The sequence below is a fragment of the Peromyscus maniculatus genome, chromosome 4 (genome assembly GCF_049852395.1).
Source record: "Peromyscus maniculatus bairdii isolate BWxNUB_F1_BW_parent chromosome 4, HU_Pman_BW_mat_3.1, whole genome shotgun sequence".
In the NCBI taxonomy this organism is placed as follows: domain Eukaryota; kingdom Metazoa; phylum Chordata; class Mammalia; order Rodentia; family Cricetidae; genus Peromyscus; species Peromyscus maniculatus.
Genome location: NC_134855.1, coordinates 30,412,320 through 30,437,129, shown reverse-complemented (window position 1 = coordinate 30,437,129; position 24,810 = coordinate 30,412,320). Strand labels below are relative to the sequence as shown.

The 24,810-nt window shown below is 41.8% G+C and overlaps 1 protein-coding gene across 1 annotated transcript; it reads right to left on the bottom strand.

Moving 5' to 3' along the window:
* Nucleotides 1-3,105: 3,105 nt before the first annotated feature.
* On the bottom strand, nucleotides 3,106-22,249 carry Tnfaip6 (TNF alpha induced protein 6). The gene is made up of 6 exons (XM_006974280.4): nucleotides 22,070-22,249; nucleotides 16,308-16,445; nucleotides 12,146-12,307; nucleotides 10,476-10,704; nucleotides 6,907-6,947; nucleotides 3,106-4,005 (listed from the first exon to the last, which is right to left on the bottom strand). The coding sequence occupies exons 1-6, from the start codon at nucleotides 22,161-22,163 to the stop codon at nucleotides 3,842-3,844; spliced, it is 828 nt and encodes a 275-aa protein (XP_006974342.1). The 5' UTR covers nucleotides 22,164-22,249; the 3' UTR covers nucleotides 3,106-3,841.
* Nucleotides 22,250-24,810: the final 2,561 nt, after the last annotated feature.

Below are 24,810 nucleotides of genomic sequence, written 5' to 3'. Positions count from 1 at the left end.
CATTCCATACCCTTTGTATTACCAACATTGCATAGCCCTTCCCTTGAAGACCCCCGTCCCTGCCCAAGGCCCCTTACTAGTGTACTGCCATCTATGGGGTATTTCAATTTAAATACACATATCCAAAGATATAAAGCTAATATCCACATATAAGAGCGAACACAGGCAATTTGTCTTTCTGGGTTTGGGTTACTTCACTTACAGTGATTGTTTCCAACGCCAACCATTTATTTGTGAATTTAATCATTTTTTTTCCTTTCATCCCCCAAGCTATGATCATTTATTTGTTACACTTAAAGACTTATTTTTGACTAGACTTAAACTTAGCAACAGAAGCTCTCACAAGGACAGCCTATGTCTCTAGACAATCTTTTCCTGGTGTTTTTCTTTGGCTCCCTTCATTTTCTTGGCCACAAATTTAGCAAATTCTGCAGCCTCATCCAAACTTTTCTTAGTTATTTGTTTCTCCAGAGCAATACGTGGGCATTTGTGCTGCAGGACACGTTGGGTAACAAGATACTGAATCTTTGTGGCTTTGGTCCTGAGCTTCTTACCTTCCTTGTTTAAGGGCTTCCTGATAACATGCTGCTGGGCCTCGTCTGTAGAGAGATGGAGAAGTTGTCAGACGCTGTTAGCTCTCTGGGGACCCAGCTGCAGAGGCAGAGCAGCATCTGTCAGGTCAGCATAGTAGGAATCTTCTTTCCTTTTTTTTTAAAAAAAATTACCAAGTTCTGAACACTCTGATTGGCATCCGCACCCTCCAATACCCTTGTGATTCCTCTCTCTTGATCTATAAGAATGTCCTTTACTCAAGGGCAGGTGCGCTCTCCTGGCCTCCAGCCACCCTGCTTCATGGGAAGACTTTGTTTGTTGTTCCCACCATTGGTTCAGGCCACACAACCCTTCCACTCCTCAGCCAGAGCATCAGCAGCCACTTCTGTGGCCGTGCACGCAGATGGCAGCTGGGAAGGAGACACCCAACTTCATCTTGACACAACCAGTTGCCTAGCAGGTGTCACAAAAAAAGAGCTTTCTTTACAGCTGAACTTATCTCCTCTCTGTCTCTGTCTCTCTCTGTCTCTCTCTCAGTCCCCCCCCCCACGCTGTTGGACAGGCTCTCACTATGTAGCCCTAGGTATCCTGGTGCATACTATGTAGACCAGGCTGGCCTCAAAGTCATAGAGATCCTTTGCCTCTCTGCCCACTGGGTGCTGAGATTAAAGGAATGCACAACCACATCCAGCTTTTAAAACAGTTTTTAGGTTCATTTCATTTATTGTGTGTGCATGTGCATGTTTTGCTCATATGTATATCTATGTATCATGTATATCTTGGGGCTGGAGTGACGGAGAGTTGTGAAACACCATGTGGCTGCTGGGGATTGAACCTGGAACCTCTTAACCACTGAGCAACTCCACGGTCCTCTTCAAAATTTTTTAAAATTTGGGGCTGGAGTAGTTAAGAGCACTGACTGCTCTTGCAGAGGACCCAGGTTCAATTCCCAGAACCCACATGGCAGCTCACAACTGTATATAACTCCAGTTCCAGGGAATTTGACACCTTTACATATATGCAGGCAAAACACCAATGCACATAAAATAAAAATACATTATTTTTTATGTGTATGAGAGTTTTGCCCCCATGTATGTCTGTATCCCATGTGCATCCTGGAACTAGAGTTATGGTCTCTTTCTCTTTCTCTTTCCCTTTCTCTTTCTCTTTTCTTCTCTTCTCTTCTCTTCTCTTCTCTTCTCTTCTCTTTTCTCTTCCTTCCTTCCTTCCTTCCTTCCTTCCTTCCTTCCTTTCTTTTTCCCTTCCTTCCTTCATTCCTTTCTTTTTTTTTTTTTTTTTTTTGAGACAGGGTTTCTCTGTGTAGCTTTGCGCCTTTCCTGGAGCTCACTTGGTAGCCCAGGCTGGCCTCGAACTCACAGAGATCCGCCTGGCTCTGCCTCCCGAGTGCTGGGATTAAAATTCCTTTCTTTTTTTAAAGACAGAGTTTCTCTGTGTAGCCCTGGATGTCTTGGAACTCATTCTGTAGACCAGGCTGGCCTTTGAACTCAGAGATCTGCCTGCCTCTGCCTCCTGCATGCTGGGATTAAAGGTGTGTGCCACCACACCCGGCTTCTATTTTGCTTATGTGATATTTGTTAGTTTTTATCCCTGCAGGTGTCTGTGTATACCTGGTGCCCTCAGAGGCCAAAGGAGGACATCAGACCCTCTGGGACTAAAGCTGCAGATGATTGTGAGCTGCCATATGGTTACAGGGAATTGAAGCCAGGTCCTCTGGAGAAGCAGCCAGGGTTCTTAACTGTTGAACCATATTTCCAGCTCCTAATCACTTTTAAAAATATTTATTGTTTTAAATTATGCCTGTGTCTATAAGTAGATAGATGCACATAAGTGTGGGTGCCTACAGAAGCTCTGGATACCCTGGAACTAGAGTTACAACGTGGTTCTGAGCCATCTAACATAGATGCTAGGAACCGAACGTGGGTCCTCTGCAAGAGGAGTCTCTGCCTCTAACTTCTGAACTACCTCTCCAGCCCTGGAATATCTAACCTCTTACTGGGCATGATCATATGTTAAATGAGACTCACAGGAGGCTACTGCTTGGCTCCTGTGCTAGGCCTAACACACCAGGCCACGTGAGTCACTCAGGCTGACTGCCTTGTTTGTCGGACCTTCCAAGGAACCCAGAGAGAGCTAAAAGCCAAATTACCAACCAAATTACACTGTTGTGTCTTTTTTTTTTTTTTTTTCCTAATCAAAAGAGAGAAGTTCTGGGCCTGGAGAGGTGGCTCAGTGGTTAAGAGCATTTGCTGCACTTCTGGAGGACCTGTGTTCAGGTCCCAGAATCCACATGGCAGCTCACAACTAACTGTAATTCTAGTTTCATAGGATCTGATATCCTCTTCTGACTTCTACAGGCTCCTGCATGCACATGATGTGCTCGAGCATGCGCGCACACACACACACACACATACACACATTCACATACCACTCAATAAATAAACTTTAAAAAGGAAAGATTCTATTTTATTAGCTTCTGATTAATATTTCTACATGTAGACCTATGTCCCCATAAAATCAAAGAACTGCAAGGTATTTATGTCCAAGAGTATTTATTACAGCAATTTTTATGAAAACAATCTAAAATCCCAATGTGGATTTGGCTTAAATAAAGCAGGAAACAATCACAGTAGGGGATATTTACAGCTGCTCAAAGTCCCAGTTTGTAGAAAACTCAGTGATCTTGGCAATTGCTCAAGCTATAAATGTTAACATTAAAAATATCAGGTTATAAAATTGTACATAATGCAGAATGACAAAATTCAAATACAAATATATATAGTTACATATATACATATGCTACAAGTAGAAAAACAAATGAAAGACATTGAAAAATCTTAATACTAGTTATTTCTTAATACTAGAATTATGAGGGTTTTTTTTACTCATTTGAAGTTTTCTGTATTTTTCTTCTTTAAAAATAATTTATTTATTTTTATTTTATATGCACTGGTGTTTTGCCTGCATATATGTCTGTGTGAGGTGAGGGTGTCAGATCTTGGAATTGCAGACAATTGTAAGCTGCCCATGTGGGTACTGGAAATTGAGCTCCAGGTCCTCTGGAAGAGCAGTCAGTGCTCTTAACTGCTGAGTCGTCTCTCGATCCTGTTTTCTGTATTTTTCAATTTTTCCCCACAATTACATATTGCTTTCACATTTGGAAAAAATAATAAATACATGTTAATAATAAAAATACAAAAGTGAGAACAAAGGAGATCCAAAAGCTACAAACATAAATATTGTATGTTTTGAACATCTCCTTTAAAAATTTTTATAGATGGCTGAATCTTCCAGGCAAGAACTTTTTATTTCCAGTAGTACTTGTATTTTTGGCTTGGCTGAATTTGGATGCAGGCTCCACGGCGACATATTTAATCTGGAAACCTCCCGCAGTGACGGATGCATCGCTCAGAAACTTCAAGGTCATGACATTTCCTGTGGGGGTGGGGAGAGGCACACATAGGAACAAAGAGGTTACTCCAGTTTGACTTGTCTGACAATTCAATGACTTATCATCTCACAAAAGAATACATAAAAGAGCTGGGCGATGGTGGCACACGCCTTTAATCCCAGCACTCGGGAGGCTGAGGCAGGTGGATCTCTGGGAGTTCGAGGCCAGCCTGGGCTACGGAGTGAGTTCCAAGAAAGGCGCAAAGCTACACAGAGAAACCCTGTCTGGAAAAACCAGAACCAAAACAACAACAACAACAAAAAAGAATACATAAAAGATGTGAATAAGACTACAGAGTTAGATGGAGATGCTCAAGTTTTATAGTCTGTAGTTGTCCAGTCCAGTGAAGCCACTTTGGGGACTTGGTTTTTGAGACAAGGTTTCTCTGTGTAGTCCTGGCTGTCCTGGAACTCCCAGGCTGGCCTTGAACTCACAGAGATTCGCCTGCCTCTGCCTCCTGAGTGCTGGGATTAAAGGCGTGTGCCACCAATGCCTATGGAGTGACTTTTACATTTGACTCTGGGCCTCTAATCTCCTGTGGGAAATGTCTTTTCTGTTTTAGAAGATTCGCCAGGACTCAGTCAGTGCTCCTGCACTGTTCTGACTCTTGAAACGAAAAGAAATGAAACAAATAAATAAAATTTTAAAATAGGGTGCTTGCCTAGCATGCTGAGGCTCTGGATTTGATCCCTAGCACCACAGGAAAAATAAATTCTCCTTATGGCTGATCCACAGACTCATAAGAGCATGACAGTCGTTCAAGCCCATGAGTGTGATGGGCTGTTTACTAACTGATGGGGAGCAATAAACCTTGCATTATTAAGAAGTAAACTTAGGGCCGGCCAGGTGTGCTGGCCCATGCCTCCACCATGGATTTCAAGGCCAGTCTAGTTTGGGAACCTGTTTTAAAATTACTAGGTGGTAGAGGAAGCCAAAACAAGAGAAAACAGTGTCTCTAATGTGCAAAGAACAATCTTATAAACAAAATACAAATAATCTAATAAAGAGTTGCTAGAGATAAAGTATTCTAAAAACCGCAGTGCCGGTTTGACTGCCCTTGCTGTAAGTTAATTGTTTGGGACAAATAGACTGTCTTCCCATGCATGCTTTTTGTCATTATTTTTGAGACAGAATTTCACTAGGTAGCCCTGCGAGTCATTATGTACCCCAGGCTAGCCTCAAATGCTTGGGTGATCCTCCTGCCTCTGCTTCCACACCCAGCTTTGCTGTTGGTTTTTTTGTTTTTTTTTCCCCCATGTTTTTTCAAGACAGGGTTTCTCTGTGTTGTTTTGCGCCTTTCCTGGAACTCACTCTGTAGCCCAGGAGGGCCTCAAACTCACAGAGATCCGCCTGCCTCTGCCTCCCGAGGGCTGGGATTAAAGGCGTCCGCCACCACCGCCCGGCCAATGCTGTTGTTGTTTTGTTTTTGTTTTTTTTTTTTAAGAAGAATTTTTATGCGCCAACTCCCTCGTAAAGCTCTAAAGCCAACCTTGTTCCAATTTTCTGTTCACATAAAATATGTCCTTGAGATAAGAGAAATAAGAGTTTTATAGTGAGTTTCCTTTCTTGGGAAGATTGTAACAATAACAAATTAATAAGGTTTAGACAGTCATCATTCAAGGATGGAGTAGAGAGCTTCACAGCTTGTAAAAATGACACCTCAGAACTGAGAGGCTGCAAGGCAGGGTGTGGGAGGCTATTAAAAAGGACTCAGCACGGCCGGTCTCTGGAGTACTGCTGTTCTTAGGTGCGAAGCGTCGTGATAATTTTATGACTTGGAGAGAAAACAGAACCTATCAGAATGCCAAGTCCTGGCGCTGGAAAGAGAAAGAAAACAGAGACTTCCGAGAAAACAAAGGTTTTAGCTAAAAATAAAAATTTTAGCCAGGCGGTGGTGGTGCACGCCTTTAATCCCAGCACTCGGGAGGCAGAGGAAGGTGGATCTCTGTGAGTTCGAGGCCGGCCTGGTCTACAGAGCGAGATCCAGGACAGGCACCAAAACTACACAGAGAAACCCTGTCTCGAAAAAAAAACAAAGAAACAAAAACAAAAATTTTAAAGAGCAGTTTAAGATAACTTAAAGAGTGATATTGTCAATTGTGATCAATTTATGTTAACTAAGAGGACATTTTTAACCAGCGTTACTTCTTAGAACGTAAGCATACAAAATAACTCTGTGTGTGTGTGTGTGATTTAGCAAGCATTGCCTATTATATCCAGCCTTTTGAGATTTACATTAAATTAGAATACTAAAAGTTCCCTGTGGTTGCCAATAAAGAAACCTTAAGGCCTTCTAGCCCAGCACTTTCCTTTTCTTATGCAATGGCTGCTGAAAGTACCACAAGGAGCTGTAAGCACTGTTGTACGGAGATAGAAATGGGATGCAAACAATGCAGTCGTTTACTATGGTGGACGCTGTGTTTAACTACTTGATAATTCATTACGTCTTTTATCAGGGAATATTTCCAGCTACTATGATTGTCGTTGTTGTTATTGTTATCATTATTATTTACTGTGCTGGGAATCAAATCTAGGGCCACTGCATGTGCACAACGAGGACTCTACTATTGAGCTCAGGGCCAGTTCCCACTCATTTATTACCACTCCAGACCCCTGGGGATGCCAACAGCAGTTCTCAGGGACTCGTGGCTTCCAGCTGATGCCTGCTGATGAGAACTGCGCGCGCGTGCGCGCACACACACACACACACACACACACACACACACACACACACACCATTTTGATCATAGAGTTGCTCAAAATCTTTAGAATAAAAACTGGCCTGGCTCTATGCTTAGCCCTTTCAGGTTTAAAAGGTGTATGATAGTGACTTTGAGGGCACTATGAAAAAGCAAAGGAACATTTTGCTGCAGTTTGGGTTTTACCTGTGCTAATGATGTCTTCTGGAAGTTCATCACCACAGTATCTGAAAGAGAATTTTTAGAAAAGAGAAGTCACACACACTCACTCAAGAAGCACACAACTATTGATATGACTCTTATTTATGACAAAATACTTATTCCCCACAAATTTTCTCTAATAAAAAAAAATGTTTTTTTTTTTGAGATAGGGTCTCATTTATGTAGCCCTGGCTGGCCTAGAACTAACTCATTATGTAGACAAGGCTGGTTGGGCTGGCCTAGAACTCACAGAGGACTGCTTGTCCCTGCCTCCTAATGTTGGGATACTCTTTTTTTTTTTTTTTTTTTTTTTTTTTTTTTTTTTTTTTTTTTTTTAAGCATGGATTTGTAAGGATAGAAAAGGATGTAGTTTTAATTAATCTTACAATCTTTTTTTTTTTTCTTTTTTTTCCTCTGAGACAGGGTCACTCTACATAATACTGGCACCCTGGGATTCACTATGTAGACCAGACCAGCCTTGGACTCATAGGGATCTGCTTGCCTTTGCCACTTGAATACTGGACTTAACATGTGTGTTACAATACCCAGTCTCACGGTCTTAATTAGATTTGTAAGATGTTTGTAACCTTTCTTCTTTAAGAAGTTGTAAAACTATTTGCTCAGGAAAGAATGTGAATTTACTTGGAAGATAAAGAAAGTTGTTTCTGGTTAGCAGTTTTTTTCATGTTTTATTTATTTATCTGAGGCAAGGTCTCACATATCCAGGTTGGCTTGGAAAGTCAAATTAGTGCCAGGAATGATGGCACACACCTTTAAGCCCAGCCATAGGTAGGCAGGGGCAGATAGATCTCTGTGAGTTCAGCCCAGCTTGGTCTACACAGAGTTTCTGGCCAGCCAGGGCTAAATAGTGAGAACCTGTCTCAATAAACAAACAGAAACTCCCGTGCTACCTGAGGACAGCCTTGAACTTCTGCCTCTGCCCTTTACTTTCTAAATACTGGGATCACAGGCATGCACTGCCAGGTCCAGTTTTGTGGGGTGCTGGGACTCAAACCCAGGGATTCCTGCACTTGACACTCTACCAATGGGATCCCAACCCTAGCACTAGTTTCTTCTTAACACTGCATTTTGTGAAGGGTAGGCATGGAGTCAGTGGCAGAGCGTTTGCCTGGTACCCTGTTCTTGGTCCCAGTCTTTACTCACAGCATTTGGGTAGTGATGGGAGGTATGGGGATTTAGTTGATGATATTATTGTAAGCTATAGGATAAACATTAAAATGCAGAAAAATAATAGGTATGAAATATCTAACTATAGACCCTCTTGGTATAAGATTTTGTTTTTATTCTGAATCATGACTTGAAATAATTCCTTTATGAATTATTTAAAAATATATAGGTTTTATAGCTTTCTAAAATGACAACAATTCTAGAGAAAGGATGAGTATACTATAATGGAAAATTACATGTATAAATGCAATAAATAATTTTTAAAAAGCCTTATAAAAACCCTGAAAATAGTACGATATGATTTTATTTAGGTCTGTAATTTTATTTAGGTCTGTAATTAGAATTAAAACATCATCTAATTCCAAGCTCAAGGGATGCTTTATGTGTATCTACGTATATGTGCTCAATTGCATGCTGGGGTACCAAGGATCAAATTCAGGGCTTCATGAATACTAGGAATACTTGAAAAAAAAAAATGAAGTTGGCTGCATTTCCTGATCCAAAAAGTTCTCATTTCTCAGCCTCCTTATTTTTTGTTATGCATACTTTCAGTCAAAAATTCCCATAGTTTATGCAAGAAATCCCCATTTTTTAATTGTTTTTAAGTTACACATTTCAACATAACATAACAACGGATTGTGCCTGGGTGGAGTATGTGTGCACACCTCAATCCCAGTTGGCAGGAGAACTGAGGGCTCAGGATGACCTGGACACACACAGTGACCTCCTGGTCAGCCTTGGCTCCATACAGAGACCCTACCATAGACAAAGTGAAACAAATGAGCCTGCCATTTTGAACTGCTCCCTCTTCTGGGTTCATCTAAGTTCCTGCCACATACGGTAGGAAATTGGTAAGTGATAATCCATTGATAAGTAATAATACAAGTTATTAAATGGGACTTGCATTATAAAACACCTGATTATATACGTCAGTTTAGAAATGTTTTGTAAGGAATTCAAAATTTAAACTATATGAAGATATTGGATCAGGTGTAAGATCCAAAATTAACCTGTAAGCCCCAACTGCCCAAGAACCAGGTAACTCTGGAATGCTGGGAGTTGTAGTTGTAAACTCCACATTGCCAAGGACCAGGTAACTAACTTCCTGGGCTGCTGGGAGTTGTAGTTCTTGGAAAAAACACACTAACGCTTCATAGGAAAGTGAGGTGGCCTCTGAACTTTGTTCGTAAAAGCCCCGACAACACATGTCTAGGGGCCACTCAGCTGGGATATTTCCGAGAGTCGTCCTAGTCAAAGGCCATCTTGGTCAGTATTTAATATTTTAGTAAAGCTTGTTTCAAATTTGGCCTACAATGCTGGAACTGATTTTTCTCCAGCGAATCTCAGGATTGACACAGGGCATCTTGGATCACACCTGTAATCTCAGCACTCAGGAGGCTGAGACAGGAAGATTTCCATGAGTTCAGTTAGCCAGTGCATCTGGATCATCTTTAATGTCAAAATCCTTAACTCTCAGATGAATACACAGACCACGCTGAGTATACTGTGCCAGTGGCAGATCTGAATATCACTGCATGCATTCGGCCTGCACAACATTCCTACTTTCCCACCTGCTCAAATTGGGGTGGGAACACGAAAAGACTATGTACAAGCATGTTAAAAAATAAGGGAAGTTGGCAGGGGGTGTATTTCAGTTTGTAGAGTGGTTATCTTGCATGTCCAAGGTCCTGGGTTCCATCCTCAGCGTCTAATAAACCAGGCATGGTGTTACATGCCTGTGGCCCCAATACTTAGGAGGTGGGTACAGAAGAACCAGGTTCAAAGTCATTCTCTTTTACATAGTGAGTTTGAGGCTAGCCTAGACTACAGAAAACTCACTATGTACACAAAATGAGAGTGAGAGAGGGAGAGACTGACTTGAACATTTTCACAGGAATTTCATTTCCCATGTCTTTAGTCATGTGAGGTTTTGACTAACTAGACAACGAGGTTTTATAAGTCAACAATCAAAGGCAGCTTCACGGCTTTTGTAATCCATATAGGCACAGCTAACTCAGAAAAATCTCTGTAGGTGAGTTATATGGAAACAGAGGAGTGGGGGATGGGGATGGGGGGATGAAGCATGCCTGTGATCCCACACTTGGGAGGTGGAGGCTGGAGGATCAGGAGTTCAAGGCCAGCCTGCAATCCCAGCTCCCCTGATAAAGAAGAGATGAAGAAGGTTGGAAAGGAAGAAGAGGAGAAGGAGGAAGAGGAGGAGGAAGAGGAAAAGCATTACTTTCTGCTAGAGAGAGTAGAAACACTGAGTATCAAAAATATCATAGAACAGGGGAGAGAAAACTAAAGACGCATCAGATAAACACTGGAAGTTCTCTGATCATCCTGGGCAGGGAAGCATTACCCACCTTCCTACAAAGCCATGGACATCATCGTAGCTGTCATATATTTCTACATAGTCAGCCAGGCAGCCTGGATCATGTTCAAGGTCAAAGTCCAAAAAGCTCAGGTGAATTCGCTGACCGTACTTGAGTCGGATGTGCCAGTAACAAACCTGGTTGTCGTCATACTCTTTTGGGAAGCCTGGAGATTTAAAAATTCGCTTTGGATCTGTAAAGACACCGCCACACTCCTTTGCTGAAATAGGAAAAGAAGGTTTACTTAGATATTATTTATTATTTTTACATAAAATACTAAAGAAATGACAATATATTATACATAGTATATTGTGTATGCTTATAGCTAATAGTAATTTCTAAATTTTTCTTTAAACTTAAAAAATTTAAAAAAGTAAGCTGAGTGCCCTGAGAACTAGGAAAGAACAACTCTCCCAGGATCCTGTGCACATCTTCCCAGAGTAGGAAGTACTTAGCTGCCACGAGAAAAGGCAGCAATTTATAAAGACTTATGAATTAAGATGGCATCCTTACCAGGGGACAATGGATCCTGGAAGATCCCTTTCATTAACACCTCTTCATTTCTCTGATACCTTGACTTTGTTATTTGTGTTTTTCTGAGGCAGGGTCTCAGTATGTAGCTTTGGCTGGCCTGGGACTCACTATGTAGACCAGGTTGGCCTCAAACTCCCAGAGATTTACCTGCTTATGCCTCCACCATACTTGGCTTTATTCTAGACTCTGGCGATGACTATTAACAATGACTAAATATATGGTATATAGCACAGGCTAGAACCAAAAGCTTAAAGTATGTACAAGTTGATTTGAGACTGGTGTGGTGGCATACACCTTTAATGCCAGCACTCTGAGGCTGAGGTCAGCCTGGTCTACATAGTGAGTTTCAGAACAGCCAGGGGCGAACAATGAGACCCTGTCTAAAAAAACAAAGACCAAAAAAAAAAAAAAAAAAAAAAAATCCACAACAAAGCAAAACAAACAAACAATAAACAAAAACCCCCAAATAGCAACAGCAGTAACAAAAACAACACCCAAACAAACAAACCAAGGAACCAAAGTGACTTATTGGTCATAGCCCTGTGCTAAATGCCTGTACTTGTTTTGAATGAGTGTAGTATCCAGCTCTAAGAAAAATGTTTTCAGCTTGGAATCTACTTCATTTTGAGCTATAAGTTGCTCGTGGACATGCACGGCTGTTCTCCGATGGTCAGGACCATTAAGCAATGCTGTGACAGGAGCCTAGAATGTCGCTATCGCTCTCCTACTGTGATACAGAATTCCTCCTAAGGTAGATCCAACACTTCATCACATCAGTGTGTTAGCAAATGCTGGAAGGGCTCTGGAACACAATAAATAACACTTCATTCTGTTGTCTGGGAGAACAGACCTGGAAAGAAGAGTCTGCTCTTTTTTCCAGGAGCATGAATGAAGAGTAACTCTCCTTTAGTGAGAATATGAATGAGGGAACACAATTCAAGGCCCTGAACAGCAAGGAAGGACCTATGAACGGCAGGTAGAATTTTATCCTCCTCCTCACCACATTCACTCAATTTTAGAAGGAAAAGCTGTTTCCTATTAGTAATCTCTTGGCAGGTAACTGCTTTGTTGCTCTTGTTTGTGTAACTGCTTTTGCAGAAACAGAATTATCATTTCAAAGAACAAACCATGTGGGTTGTAGCAATAGGCATCCCATCGTTCACTCCTGTTGAGCCGGATTCCGTAATCGATAATACCAGTTTTCCCAAATCCACAGTTGGGCCCTGGTTTCACAATGGGGTATCCAACTCTGCCCTTGGCCATCCATCCAGCAGCACAGACATGAAATCCTGAAAGAGGGAGAGAAGCTGATAGATTCACCCAAAAAAGTCCCCAACCTGGTAGGAGGAGGCAGCCACCCACTTTGTGTAGAATGGGGAAACCCCTGCCGTGGTAGTGCTCTGGAGACAGATTAGAAGGATTTTCAGTTCAAGGCCAGCCTAAGCTACATCGTGAGTACCAAGCATTGGACCTTAGACTAAGTTCCTAGCACCACAAACAAACAAAACACCAAACCAAACCAAAGTTTGAATACAAATAAAACACACACCCCTTTTTCCCCTTCATTTTTGTGTTTTGTTTTTTGAGACAGAATTTCTCTGTATAACAGCTCTGGCTGTCCTGGAACTCACTCTGTAGCCCAGGCTGGCCTCGAACTCACAGAGATCCACCTGCCTCTGCCTCCCAAGTGCTGGGATTAAAGGCGTGTGCCGCTAGGTTTGGCTTACTTTTTTTTCTTCTTAAGACATGATCTCATCTAACCCAGGCTGGCCTCAACTCTCTATGTAGCTGAAGCTGACCTCAAACTCCCAAGGTTCCTGCCTTCACCTCTGAACTTCTGCTAGGATTACAGGTGTGCAGCACCACCATGCCTGGCTATAAAATGTCAATTCTGACTGCTACTAGTTAGCGGTCCTATTGGAAAACAGAAACAAATGCCAGTAGACTAGGATTCAGTCCATGGGGAGTATGAGAACCATCTGATTTCAATCATTGAGCTGTCCTCTGAGGACACTGAGGGAGCCTGTGAGCAAAATCCCTTAGGCACCCATCTGTGAATTCAGCCAACTAGGAATCAAAACGACCTCCTAACAGATCTGCATCTGACATGGGTTGTGGCTCAGTGGTAGAGCACATGCTTCCCATGCATCAGGCCCTAAATTCAATCCCTACCAGAAAAAAAAACAAAACAAAACAACAAAAACCAAAAAACCACATTTAAACTTGTAAAAATATTTTTCTTGTCATTATTTCCTCAGAACTATATTTACACAGTGCTTACAGTATGGTAGATATTATAAATAATCTCTGATTTAAAATATACAGGTTATTCGTGTCTGTAATATCAGTATTTAGGAGGCCGAGGCAGGAGGATCACAAGTTTGAGACCAGCAAGACCTTGTCTCAAAAAAATAATACACTAGGGCTGGCAAGATGGCTCAGAGGTTTAGAGCATTGACTATTCTTCCAGAGGTCCTGAGTTCAATTCCCAGCAACCACCTGGTGGCTCACAACCATCTGTAATGAGATCTGGTGCCCTCTTCTGGCCTGCATTCATATATACTGTATACATAATAAACAAATCTTTAAAAAAATTACACTAATAAAAGTCAAGCAAGCAAGCAACTAAAACAAAAAGGAGATGTTGGTGTAGGTTGACGGTGGCATGCCTGAGCCTGTGCAGCAGGGTCTGGCCCTGGGCTTGAGCCACAGGACTTGAGCATCCTTGGATTGTGGTTAGCAGTGGGGATCTTGGAAACACTTGCTTACTGATGCTGTGGGATAACTTACAGCTGTGTGTTTGTATGGGATAAAGTATAATAATAGCACGGGCTTTGCCAGGTATTTGCCTATAAGGAAAGGAGTCCTGTAGGGGGGACTCAAGGGAGAGGGGAGCCAGCTTTCTTGTAGAAGAAGCAAGTAGTAGTAGCCAGGCACAGTGGTACACATCTTTAATCTCACTTGGGAGGCAGAGAACGATGGGATAACTGTGAGTTCAAGGCTATCCTGGTCTACAAGCAAGTTTCAGGCTGGGGCTATAGAGTGAGACTACACTTGTAGTCCCAGGATTTGGGGGGCTGAGGAAGGATTAGCTCCGCACCAGCCTCAGTTATGCAGTGAAATTGAGACCAGTGCGGGCTACATGGGATTCTGTCTCAAAGCAAACAAACAAAATTCACAAAAACAAAACAAAACAAAACAAAAAATCCCAACCCACTCACCAAACACCCAAATAATAGCAGCAGTTAGTTGCTGGAGTTTTCAGGAGGTCTTTTGGCATCATCCTCCAAGTTTTTTTTTTTCTCCTACCACTGTAAAAAAATTTTAAGCACAGCACACACAATTCGTGATAATTAACCTGTGTGCACAATAAAGTTTATTAGCTTTGAACACCTAATGCTCCTGCCTTTATCTCTGAAGTGCTACTAGGATTATAGTTTTGTTTTTGTTTTTTGTTTTTTGTTTTTCTTTCAAGAAAGGGCTTCTCTGTGTGGGGCTGTCCTGGAACTTACTTTGTAGACCAGGCTGTCCTCGAACTCGTGATTCACCTGCCTCTGCCTCCTGAGTGCTGAGATTGAATATGTGAACCACCATAGCCTGGCTTGCCTTACAGTTTTTAATCCTATGGTACAGTAGTACAGATGCATTCTCTTCCTGTCAAAATATATTTTTACAAACGCCTGGGCATGGGGGTATATACCTATAATCCCAGCACGAGATTAGCAGAGGCACGAGGAAGATTACAAATTTGGGGCCAGCCTGGGCTATATTGTGGTATTCTTAACTTGAAAACAAAACAACGAAACTAAGAGAAAAGTTCCTTAAATTATAACATTTCTACTATTGTGAGGGTTACAGAGGTCCTTGTGCTCACAGATAAACACTAGGGAAACCAGGAATGTTAAACACATAGGGCTGTGTCTTCAAAGAGAGAACAATCTACAAGCTGTTTTCCAGCGGGAAGGCTGGGAACAGAAGTGGTTAACAGCCTGGGGACTTTTGTGCTCTCTATGTGGCTGAGACCACAGTGGATCCTCCCCCAGACCCTTATTGAGAACTTGTCAATCTATAGACCCTGTCTTTACGGAAGATGTCACGTGTGCTTTACAGAGGGTTTCCATGTAGTCACATCTTAAGCTTTGTTGTGCACATGGGTTAATTATCACCCATTGTGCTGTGCTTAAATATGCCTAAAATAAACTACTGAGGGTCAGACTCCCAAAATTGGAACCAACACCAGCTACTGAGTCATGCTGAACTGAACTACCTTCTCTCATCCCTCTGATCATTACTCTAATGGCCGTAGTGGTCACAGAGGCCCCTACTAGGTAAGTATTTGTAAAATTGCATAATTTAACGGCTGAGGAAACCAACATTCACATGTCAAGATAGACAGAACAATATTTTAAGTGAATATCAATTACAGTAACATTAATACACAGTGTTTCAAAGAGACCAAGGTAAAGAGGTTTCCTTTGGGGCTTATTTTTAGACTGCAGAACCTCGACTTGCCTCTTTCTCTTTCCTAGAAATCTTGGGACAGAGAACTGAGGAGCCACGCTGTGCTGTGGCCTTGTAGCCCCGCCCCCTCACAGCTGCAAGGTAAGGCTGTGGACCGGTCTAGCACTCGGCTCCCTGCTGTGCCTGGAGTCACAGACACTAAGGCAGGCTAAATCACCGGAGTGGAGCTTCCCGAGTCCCCCTAGAAATCCAGGGAAATCTGAAACCTCTCTCTGTTTCGAGGACTCGAAGGCCTTTTCCATTGAGATCCTTGTCTAGGTGTCCATGGCGCCTATCTCGCCTGCTCTCCGCTTGAAGCTCTCTTCAGGTCTTCTAAAGGAAGGTTCTCTCTCTCTCTTTCTCGCTCTCCCTCGAAGGCCTCATCTTACTCTCTCTGGCATGATGCTCTGTCTCTTCTTGTTCCCCAACTTTCCAAGTCCCAGTCATGTCTCCCTGTAACCCCTGATGTTGTCGCGAGACTCTCTCTCCTAATAAAGCTCGTTGTGGTAATTTCATGTCTGTTCCTTACCCAAACTCTCTGTATCTCTGCCACGACTTTTACTTTCTTAGTTCTCACTGGGTGGTACCCATCCCCCATGAGTCGCTGTTACCAGGAAATTCTGACTCTGGGCAGAAGGAATGAGAGAATCCCAGAAAGCAAAGATATTCCCACAACAGAGAGAACAATCCCAAAGGGCTAGAGAGAAAAGTCTTAATAAGGGTTATAGGAGAGGTGGAATCTCCCCACTAAGGATGAATAAGAAGAAAAACTGTAGTCAAGTTAGTTACCAATTTTTCTGGCTGCTTCTAGCTGCTTGTAGGTGGCAAGGCGGCCACCTTCAAATTCACATACGGTCTTGGCTTCTGCATAGGTGAGCTTGTATCTGCCAGCCCGAGCTTCTCGATGGTACACACCCGCTGCTTGTTCTGTGAATTGACAAAATGTCATCAGTGCACTATTCCCTATTCTTGTAGAACAAAGGAAAATTCCCCCCAGCAGGAAGATTGCATCAGATACATGTTCTTGCCAAAGAAATTTCTAGGTCAGCTGCCATGGTAGTTAAGTTTTTATTGTTAGAAAGCTTTGGGGAGAAAAAGAATAAGGGGGAATTTTTGGGGGGAACAGAGGCCATGTAAAGACTGGAGTTTAGATTGCTTCTGATAGCATGAAAGAAAGTTTTTTTTAATACATTATATTTCTAGATTAAATACAAGTAATAGAGTTTTGATGATCTTTTGGCTTTAAGTCATAAAAGCTTGGAAAGGTAGATGAAGGAAACTAGAGGCAAAAGAAATCAGTGAAAATGACTTCGTTACGGAAGCCCACAAGGAAGGCAGACATGTCCATTGAGGGAATGATTACGATGTTATAACTGAGAATTCCATGGAGAACTTTAAAACAGTGGGGAAATCTGATGGAAACCTCAGCAAGCAAGTTGAGCACCAAAGATAAGGGATTTGAAGGCAGCAGAGAGAGAACTGGCACATCTATAACCACTTTTTCTGATTTGTTTGTTCACATGTTGTCCCCAACAGATTTTAGGCCGTGACAAAGCACTGTCTTCCAGCAGGCCTCTGTTTCAATGAATTGTTTGGGGACTGTAGTGATGTCTCCATAGAAACAATGTGAAGAGGTTCCCCAGACAATAGTCACAAGTTTATCTCTCTCCGATAGCGCTAGTAGTGCCTCCCCATTGTCTAGATTACTATTGAGCTTTTGTATACTGATCTGCCCAGTCGGCCACTGTGGGGATGTTCCCAGTGAATTCTTGAATGCTTCCACACACACCAAGACACAAATCCAGAAACATGTTCTGATTCAACTCCTATTTCTCTTCCCCAAGCTAAAACTGACTCTGCCACAGTTGGATGGGAAATGATGCTGATTGTGCTTCATGTTTTTCTAGACTCCAAGGATCCTGTTCTTATAAATTATATGGTAAAGGCCCATCGCTTAGAGAAGACAACAGTCAATTGGATAGTTTTATTTATTTGTTTATTTTGATGCAAGTTCTCATGTGCCCCAGGCTGATCTCTAACTAGCTATACAGCTGAGGAAGATCTTGAATTCTGATCTTCCTGCCTTTACCTCCTGATTGCTGAGATTACAGGCATGTAACTCTTGGTTTTATGTTGTACTGGGTAATCCAGCCAGGGTTTTTTGCATGCTAGGCAAGAACTCTACTAACCGAGCTTATATTCCACAATTACGGACCAGAAAATACTAGCAACATCAGATTGTCATCAGTGGAGATGATTTTTGCTTTGTAAATACCTGCCACTCAGGTGTCCTTCATGTGCCAAAGCCCTAATACACTCATTAATTCCCAGTTTTATTCTTTTTTTTTAATTCTTTTATTTTATTTTACAATACCATTCAGTTCTACATATCAGCCACGGGTTCCCCTATTTTCCCCCCTCCCACCCCCTCCCCTTACTCCCAGCCCACCCCCCATTCCCACCTCCTCCAGGGCAAATCCTCCCCCGAGGACTTTGATCAACCTGGTAGACTCAGTCCAGGCAGGTCCAGTCCCTTCCTCCCAGACTGAGCCAAGTGTCCCTGCATAAGCTCCAGGTTTCAAACAGCCAACTCATGCAATGAGCACAGGACTTGGTCCCACTGCCTAGTTGCCTCCCAAACTGATCAAGCCAATCAACTGTCTCAGACCACAACCCATAGAACCATGGAGGCTATATATATACCATGGAGGTCCCTAGGACGACTGTGGCTTATAATAAATTTCAGTTTTATTCTTTTAAGCATGTAGTTTGATGAATTTTCCCAGGTCGTGTGGATCAAGCCCTGTCCCCTCAAGGGACTTTGACATGCATGCATGGGCAACTAAAGTCTATTTATCATTTTTTAAATTAATTTTTAAATTTGTATGTACACATATGTTATTTTCTGCATGTATGTCTGTGAACCACATGTGTACCTAGTGTTTGAGAAGTCCAAAAGTGGGTATTGAATCCCCTGGGACTGGAGTTACAGATAGTTGTAAGCTATCATCTGGTTGTTAACCACTGAGCCATCTCTCCAGCCCTATTTTTTTTTATTTGGTTTTTGTTTTTTACATAGGGTCTTGGTATATAGCCCAGGCTGGCCCAGGACTTGTGATTCTCCTGTCCCCGTCATTTAAGTGTGAAAATTAAAATGTGTGCCACCACACTGAACTAAGTATCTTCATCTTAGACACTATGCCCTTTGGTAGAGAAAAAAGATTCATGTTTAATTAAATTATTATAAATATTGTTGGTGGGGCTGGAGAGATGGCTCAGTGGTTAAGAGCACTGGCTGCTCTTCCACAGGGCCCAGGTTCAATTCCCAGCACCCACATGGCAGCTCCCAGCTGTCTGTAACTCCAGTTCCAGGGAATCCAGCATCCTCACACAGACATGCACACAGGCAGAACAACAAAGCACATAAGATTAAAATAAATAAATAAATAAATTGTTAATTCAAACATTGAAAAATCCATCTGTACTGCAAGAATATAGAGTAAAATAAAAATTAGAAAAAATTATATAAATTATTTTAATGTATGACAACTCTTCCTAATCTGTATTTTTTAAAATATTTTACTCCTAACATGAAGTACATGTCTGGGGAGAGATCAACAAAGACTTTTAGAAAAGAATTTTAAACTTTCTTACCAGTAATTAAAAAAACAAACAACAACAACAACAACAAAAAACTATTGGTAACTGATGGCATGTGTCTGGGTAATAAGATTATTATAACTGAAACAACAAACTTCATGTGACATAATTTCAGTTTCTTAAATATTTCTATTCCATTTTGTCTTATGAGCAAACACACTGAGAATTCTTGATGTAGATATTTGACTATTTAACTAAGGAAGTCAATGAAACAATTATGACAAGTCTCACTATGTAACCTATGCTTCCCTTGGAATCTCTATTGTCCTGCTTTAGCCTCTTGAGTCTTGGTGATTACAGAACTTCTTGCTCAGTAACAATTCTATATGAAGTTATTTTGGTTTCTTGTTTGTTTGCTCGTTTTTTGAGACAATATCATTTTCTAGCTCTGACTGGCCTGGAACTCACTATGTAGATCAGATTGGTCTCAAACTCATAGAGATCTGCCTGCCTCCCGAGTTCCAGGATTAAAGGCATGCACCCTTACACTTGATCCTGCCTAGGGATGATTATAAACAAAGCACTTTGTGCGTGTATTTGTTTGTTTATTTATTCAGTTTTTGAGGCAAAGTTTTGCTATGGATCCCAGGCTATCCTGGAACTCCCAATCTTCCTACCTTAGTCCCCCAAGTACTTGGAATACAAAAACAGGACCATTATTGTTTTAAAGTACTATTTGTTACTTAAAATATTTCTGGGTTAAGAATTTTAAGCTATTAAAACAAGAACTAGTACAAAGAAACTCTAGCTTCTAAAAGAAGCATATGTCTAAAGAATGATATTTTATTAATTTTCCTACTCTACCACTTCTTTGTAAAACGTCTCCCCCCCCCCCCCCCCCCCCCGGGCTGGAGAGATGGCTCAGAGGTTAAGAGCACTGCTTACTCTTCCAAAGGTCCTGAGTTCAATTCCCAGCAACCACATGGTGGCTCACAACCATCTGTAATGAGATCTGGTGCCCTCTTCTGGCCTGCAGGGATACATGCAGGCAGAATATTGTATACATAATAAATAAATAAATCTTAAAAAAAAAAAAAAAACTGTTTTCTCTCTCCTTTTGGCAAATGACAGCAGTGGCCTGTGGGCTCTGGTATCTGCTGGTTCTTCTGGGAGGAGTTAGGCAAGCTTGTAGACATCATTACTTGAGCCTTAGTTTTCCCATCTAGAAAATGGGAATAATGATAGCTGTTGCACCCTACTAGGAGCTCGTGGTACGCAACCTGCCCATCTTTGGCAGTTTCAGTACAAAGATTAAAAATAATTGTTCTCTGTGTTTTCAGTGTTCAAGATCCATGTTGACTGACTGACATTTCTTGTCTGTCAATTTCTTTCTTGTTAAATTGCTGTTAAGAAATTAGAAGTCACAGAGTTCAAAAGTCCTGTTCTTCAGAGTTGCTACCAGATCCCTCCCTTCAAATCAAACTCTCTTTTCTCCCTAAACAGTTACTAATATTATATTGACCTAACCAACTGTAAACAATTTGTGCTGGGCTGACTGGTCAGTCATATGTTCCAGACTGAAGCAGTTGATGGCGTCTGAAGCTCCTGATCCACAGTGTGCCCTTAACAAAGCTTTGGCTTGCTCGTCTCCACCACTGGGGCAGAACTGCTTTTTATCCACATTTACAATTTTGTAGCATACACACTCATTACAAAAACAATGACTTCAAGTTACTCGATCCCAGGAGAATTTGATAGTGTTTCAAAATATCCCCACACGCCTTTAATTCTGCCTGGCTCTATGGTGTTTCCCCACCTCTGACAAGCAGGTATGCATTTCCTCAGTTGGATTGTGTGCACCCATCTACATTCATTTCAGAGCCCATCTTGACCAAACGGTCACACTGCAACTAGTTACTGGTTCAGGCTGGAAAAAGAGGCGGCAAGGCTGTGCTGTTCAAATCCAGCTTTTTAATGAAATCCTCATGGTTATGATTACCATCAAAGAGAACTCTGCTGAAAGGGAAAACTAGTCTACAATTACGTGTTGCCTAGCAAGCATAAAACCAAGATCTAGGATAATTTTGCTTTTTCTTTCTTTCTTTCTTTCTTTATTCTGTGCAAGAATAAGATGATCCTCTAGCAAGCAATCCAAAAAATTTTCCTCTACTAAATACAATAATGGACAAAATGCAGCATCCACTTGAATAAGAAGGGTTCTCGTATTGTTTTGAGTGCTATAATGGGTTGATACTCATTTCTGTGTTAATAGTCTTTTAATGGTCTATTGTTCCTCTTTCGTGTTTAACCTAAATCATCCCTTATGTTTAATAAGACAACAAAGAGAACTTTCCTCATTTAACCAAAGGTCTAGAAAAGTACTTACATGACAAAAGAACCAAAGCCTGATGAATGCATCAGAAAGTACAGAGCATTGTTATTTTCTTTCCTGTGTCACATTCTAGTTTTGTTAAAATACTTGAAAGACGGTTAGAGAAATTAAGATGTACCCTATAGCTCAGAGTACATGGAGTTCAGAATTACTGTAGAAGTTCTGCATCTCCCATCTTACCTGAACTCTTACTGCGAAAACAGTTGAAATAATAATGATGATGATGATGATAATAAACCAAATCTATTATACTGGTGGTTTAGTTTCATAAAGAAATACTCACCGGTGAGCTACCATGTCTGCTTTGAAAATCTTAAAATACAGTTTCACAATGACGCATCTCAACCCCTGCTTTTTGTTGAACAATGCATTGTGCGAAAGGATAGCCTTAAGTTTTAAACGCAAACATCCTTTGTTTAATGGTATATCAGTCAGTGTCTCTCTTATTAAAGAACATCAGCCTTGAACATGCTAGAAATTTTTACTCGTTTGAGTCAGTCCTCTGCAATGTCAAAGGATTGTTATCCACAACAAAAAGCTCGTGAGGGAAGTTTCTTACCAAGCCATATGGAGTTATGAAAGATTCCATTCTTGAATCCCCATCCGTGAACCTCTTCCCACAGCAGGACCCATAAGCAAAGGAGCACCACCATATCTTCAGTTGCAGCAGTTTTACAGTGTCGGGGCTGCCCACGAGAAATTCTCTGAGTAGCGGCTGGAATGCGGCTGAAACATCTGGTTTCCACATCTTTTAAATAGTTTTTTTCGGCTGTGAGGTCAGCACGCACTCTCCAATGGCACTTTCCGTTGCAGAGTTACACAATTGGGTCTGTGTCTGAAGCAAGCCCTCTGACTCATTTGCATTGGCAACCAGACCCGAGGGCGCAGGATGAGCATCCACATTTTAAATTCACTTTCTCAGAAACAAGTTCGTTGATTCTGTCGGTCACCACCACTTTTCTATTAGAAAGTTTGTGTCATTTGGGGCCGATTCAGAAGCGATTAAAGAAAAACCCGCCCTCCAGCAGGAATTCTCAGAGAAATCCTGAAGGTCCTTGTTTGCATTGTTAATTTGGGGGCTTGTAGTTTAACATTAGTCTTTAACTTGATTGTGATAGTTTAGTTTTTCCTAAACGTGGCCAAGTCAGTCTGTGTAGAAAATTTAAAACAAAAGTGTATGTAGTTTGGCAAATCCAGCACAGAAGAACATTCTCTCTCTCTCTCCCTCCCTCCCTTGCTTGCCCACTCCCTCAGCTTTGAGAAAAAGAGTCCAATTTCAGAGTCTTAGGATATTCAGGTAGCCTTGGAATATCCTAACAAGGAGTATTTTAAGCAGATATTGGCAGGCTTGGAGGACTTTGGGGCTGGATCCCCGCCGCCACCCCCCCCCCCCCCCCCCTTATAGTCTACAGTCTGCCAGGCAGTAAGCTGGAATGCTTCACAACTGGTCAGAAGACTAGAACCTGAGTCATATTTCTGGTCCTGGGAGGAGACCTGGCATCCTGAACTTAGAAAGTCATTGATGGATAACTGTCTAAGCCTGATTCTGGGAACCTTAAACCTGACAAGATTACAATATAACAAGAGGATTTCTGATAAGGACCAATCAAGCCGGATGGCAAAAGGTTGTCACCTCAGCATGCTTGGACCATAAAGTCTCTCCTTCCAGAGATGCATCTGTACCTATCCACTCAACAGAGATGTTTATACACCTACCCACTCAACCTGTTCTCATGCCTGTCACCCTGGCCAGTGTAGTGAAGACCCTATGTCAAAGCGAGCGAGCGAGAGACAGAGAGACAGAGAGACAGAGAGAGAGACCCAGTGATACAGTGCTGGCTTAGCATGTGAGATCCTAGGTCCAACCAGCAGCCCCGTACAGACACAAAGGTGCACCATTCTCCTTCAAGTCTGAATCAACACAAAAGGCTTGTCAATCATTTGAGCAGGACAAAGCCTTTCAGAAAAAGAACTCTTGTCTAGAGATTTTAGAAAACACTATAAAGCCTGTAAAAACAAAACAAACAACAACGACAAAACCATGTAGGCTGGGGTAGTAGTCTCTTTGGACCCTCTGGCTTCTCTCCACTACTTCTTTTTCTTTTCTCTTCTCTTCTTTTCTTTTCCTTTCCTTTTCTTTTCTATTTTCTTCTTTTCTCTCTCTCTTTTTCTTTCTTTCTTTCTTTTTTTTTTTTGGGGGGGGGGATTTCCAGACAGGGTTTCCCTGTATAACAGCCCTGGCTTTGTAGACCAGGCTGGCCTCAAACTCACGGAGATCCACCTGCCTTGGCCTCTCAAGTGCTGGGATTAAAGATGTACACCACCACCGCCCAGCCCAGTCTGTTGTTTCTTTTTGTTGTTGTTGTCATTTGTTTGAGACAGGGTCTCTAAGTCCCCCTGGCTGTCCTGGAACTTGCTATGTAAACCAAGTTTGCTGCAAACTCACAGAGATCCACCTGCCTCTGCCTCCCAAGCGCTGGGATTCAAGGTGTGTCACCATGGCTGGTGTGCCATATGGCAGGCTCCCTCTCACTCTTGAGAGTGTTCTGTAGCCTCCAATGCACCCTGCCCTTTTGTCTACATGCTGATGCTTTGCCTGAATTCTTTTGACAGAACTCACAAGGACCAGAGGAGACCAGAAAAAGATCCTGGTAGCAGGCAGATGATAATAAAGTTAACAAAATATGGCCCAACTTCCCTAGATCAATCTAACTTGGATGAAAATGGTCAAAATAATAGGTGATGATCTGGGAAAGTCACCATGCCTTCCAGCTTCTCAAACTCTCCTTGCCCACAAATGCAAGACATTTAGGTGACATGTGTGGTCACATTCTCACTGCTGCTGTTGTTAAAGGCGATTCCTGCTGTTGGTTGATAGGCACTTTATGTAGTTTTTCTTGTTCTCGATTTTTGGCCATTCTTTGTTACTTAGATTCTCTATTTTTTAAAAATTATTTTTAGATTATATTTACTTTATTTTATATATGTGGGTATTTTGACTCATGGATTCCTGTGCACCATGTATATGTAGTGCCTGAAGAAGTCAGAAGAGAGTGTCGGATCCTCTGGAACTTGGATAACAAATGGATGTAAGCCACCATGTAGGTGCTGGGAACCGAACTCGGGTCTCTGCAAGAGCAGCAAGATACCCACTGTGGTGGCACACACCTTTAATCCCAGCACTTAAGAAGCAGAGGCAGGTGGATCTCTGTGAGTTTGAGATCAGCCTGGTCTACATACAGAGCAAGTTCCAGGACAGTCAGCGCAGTTACACAAAGGAACCTTGTCTCAAAAAATCAA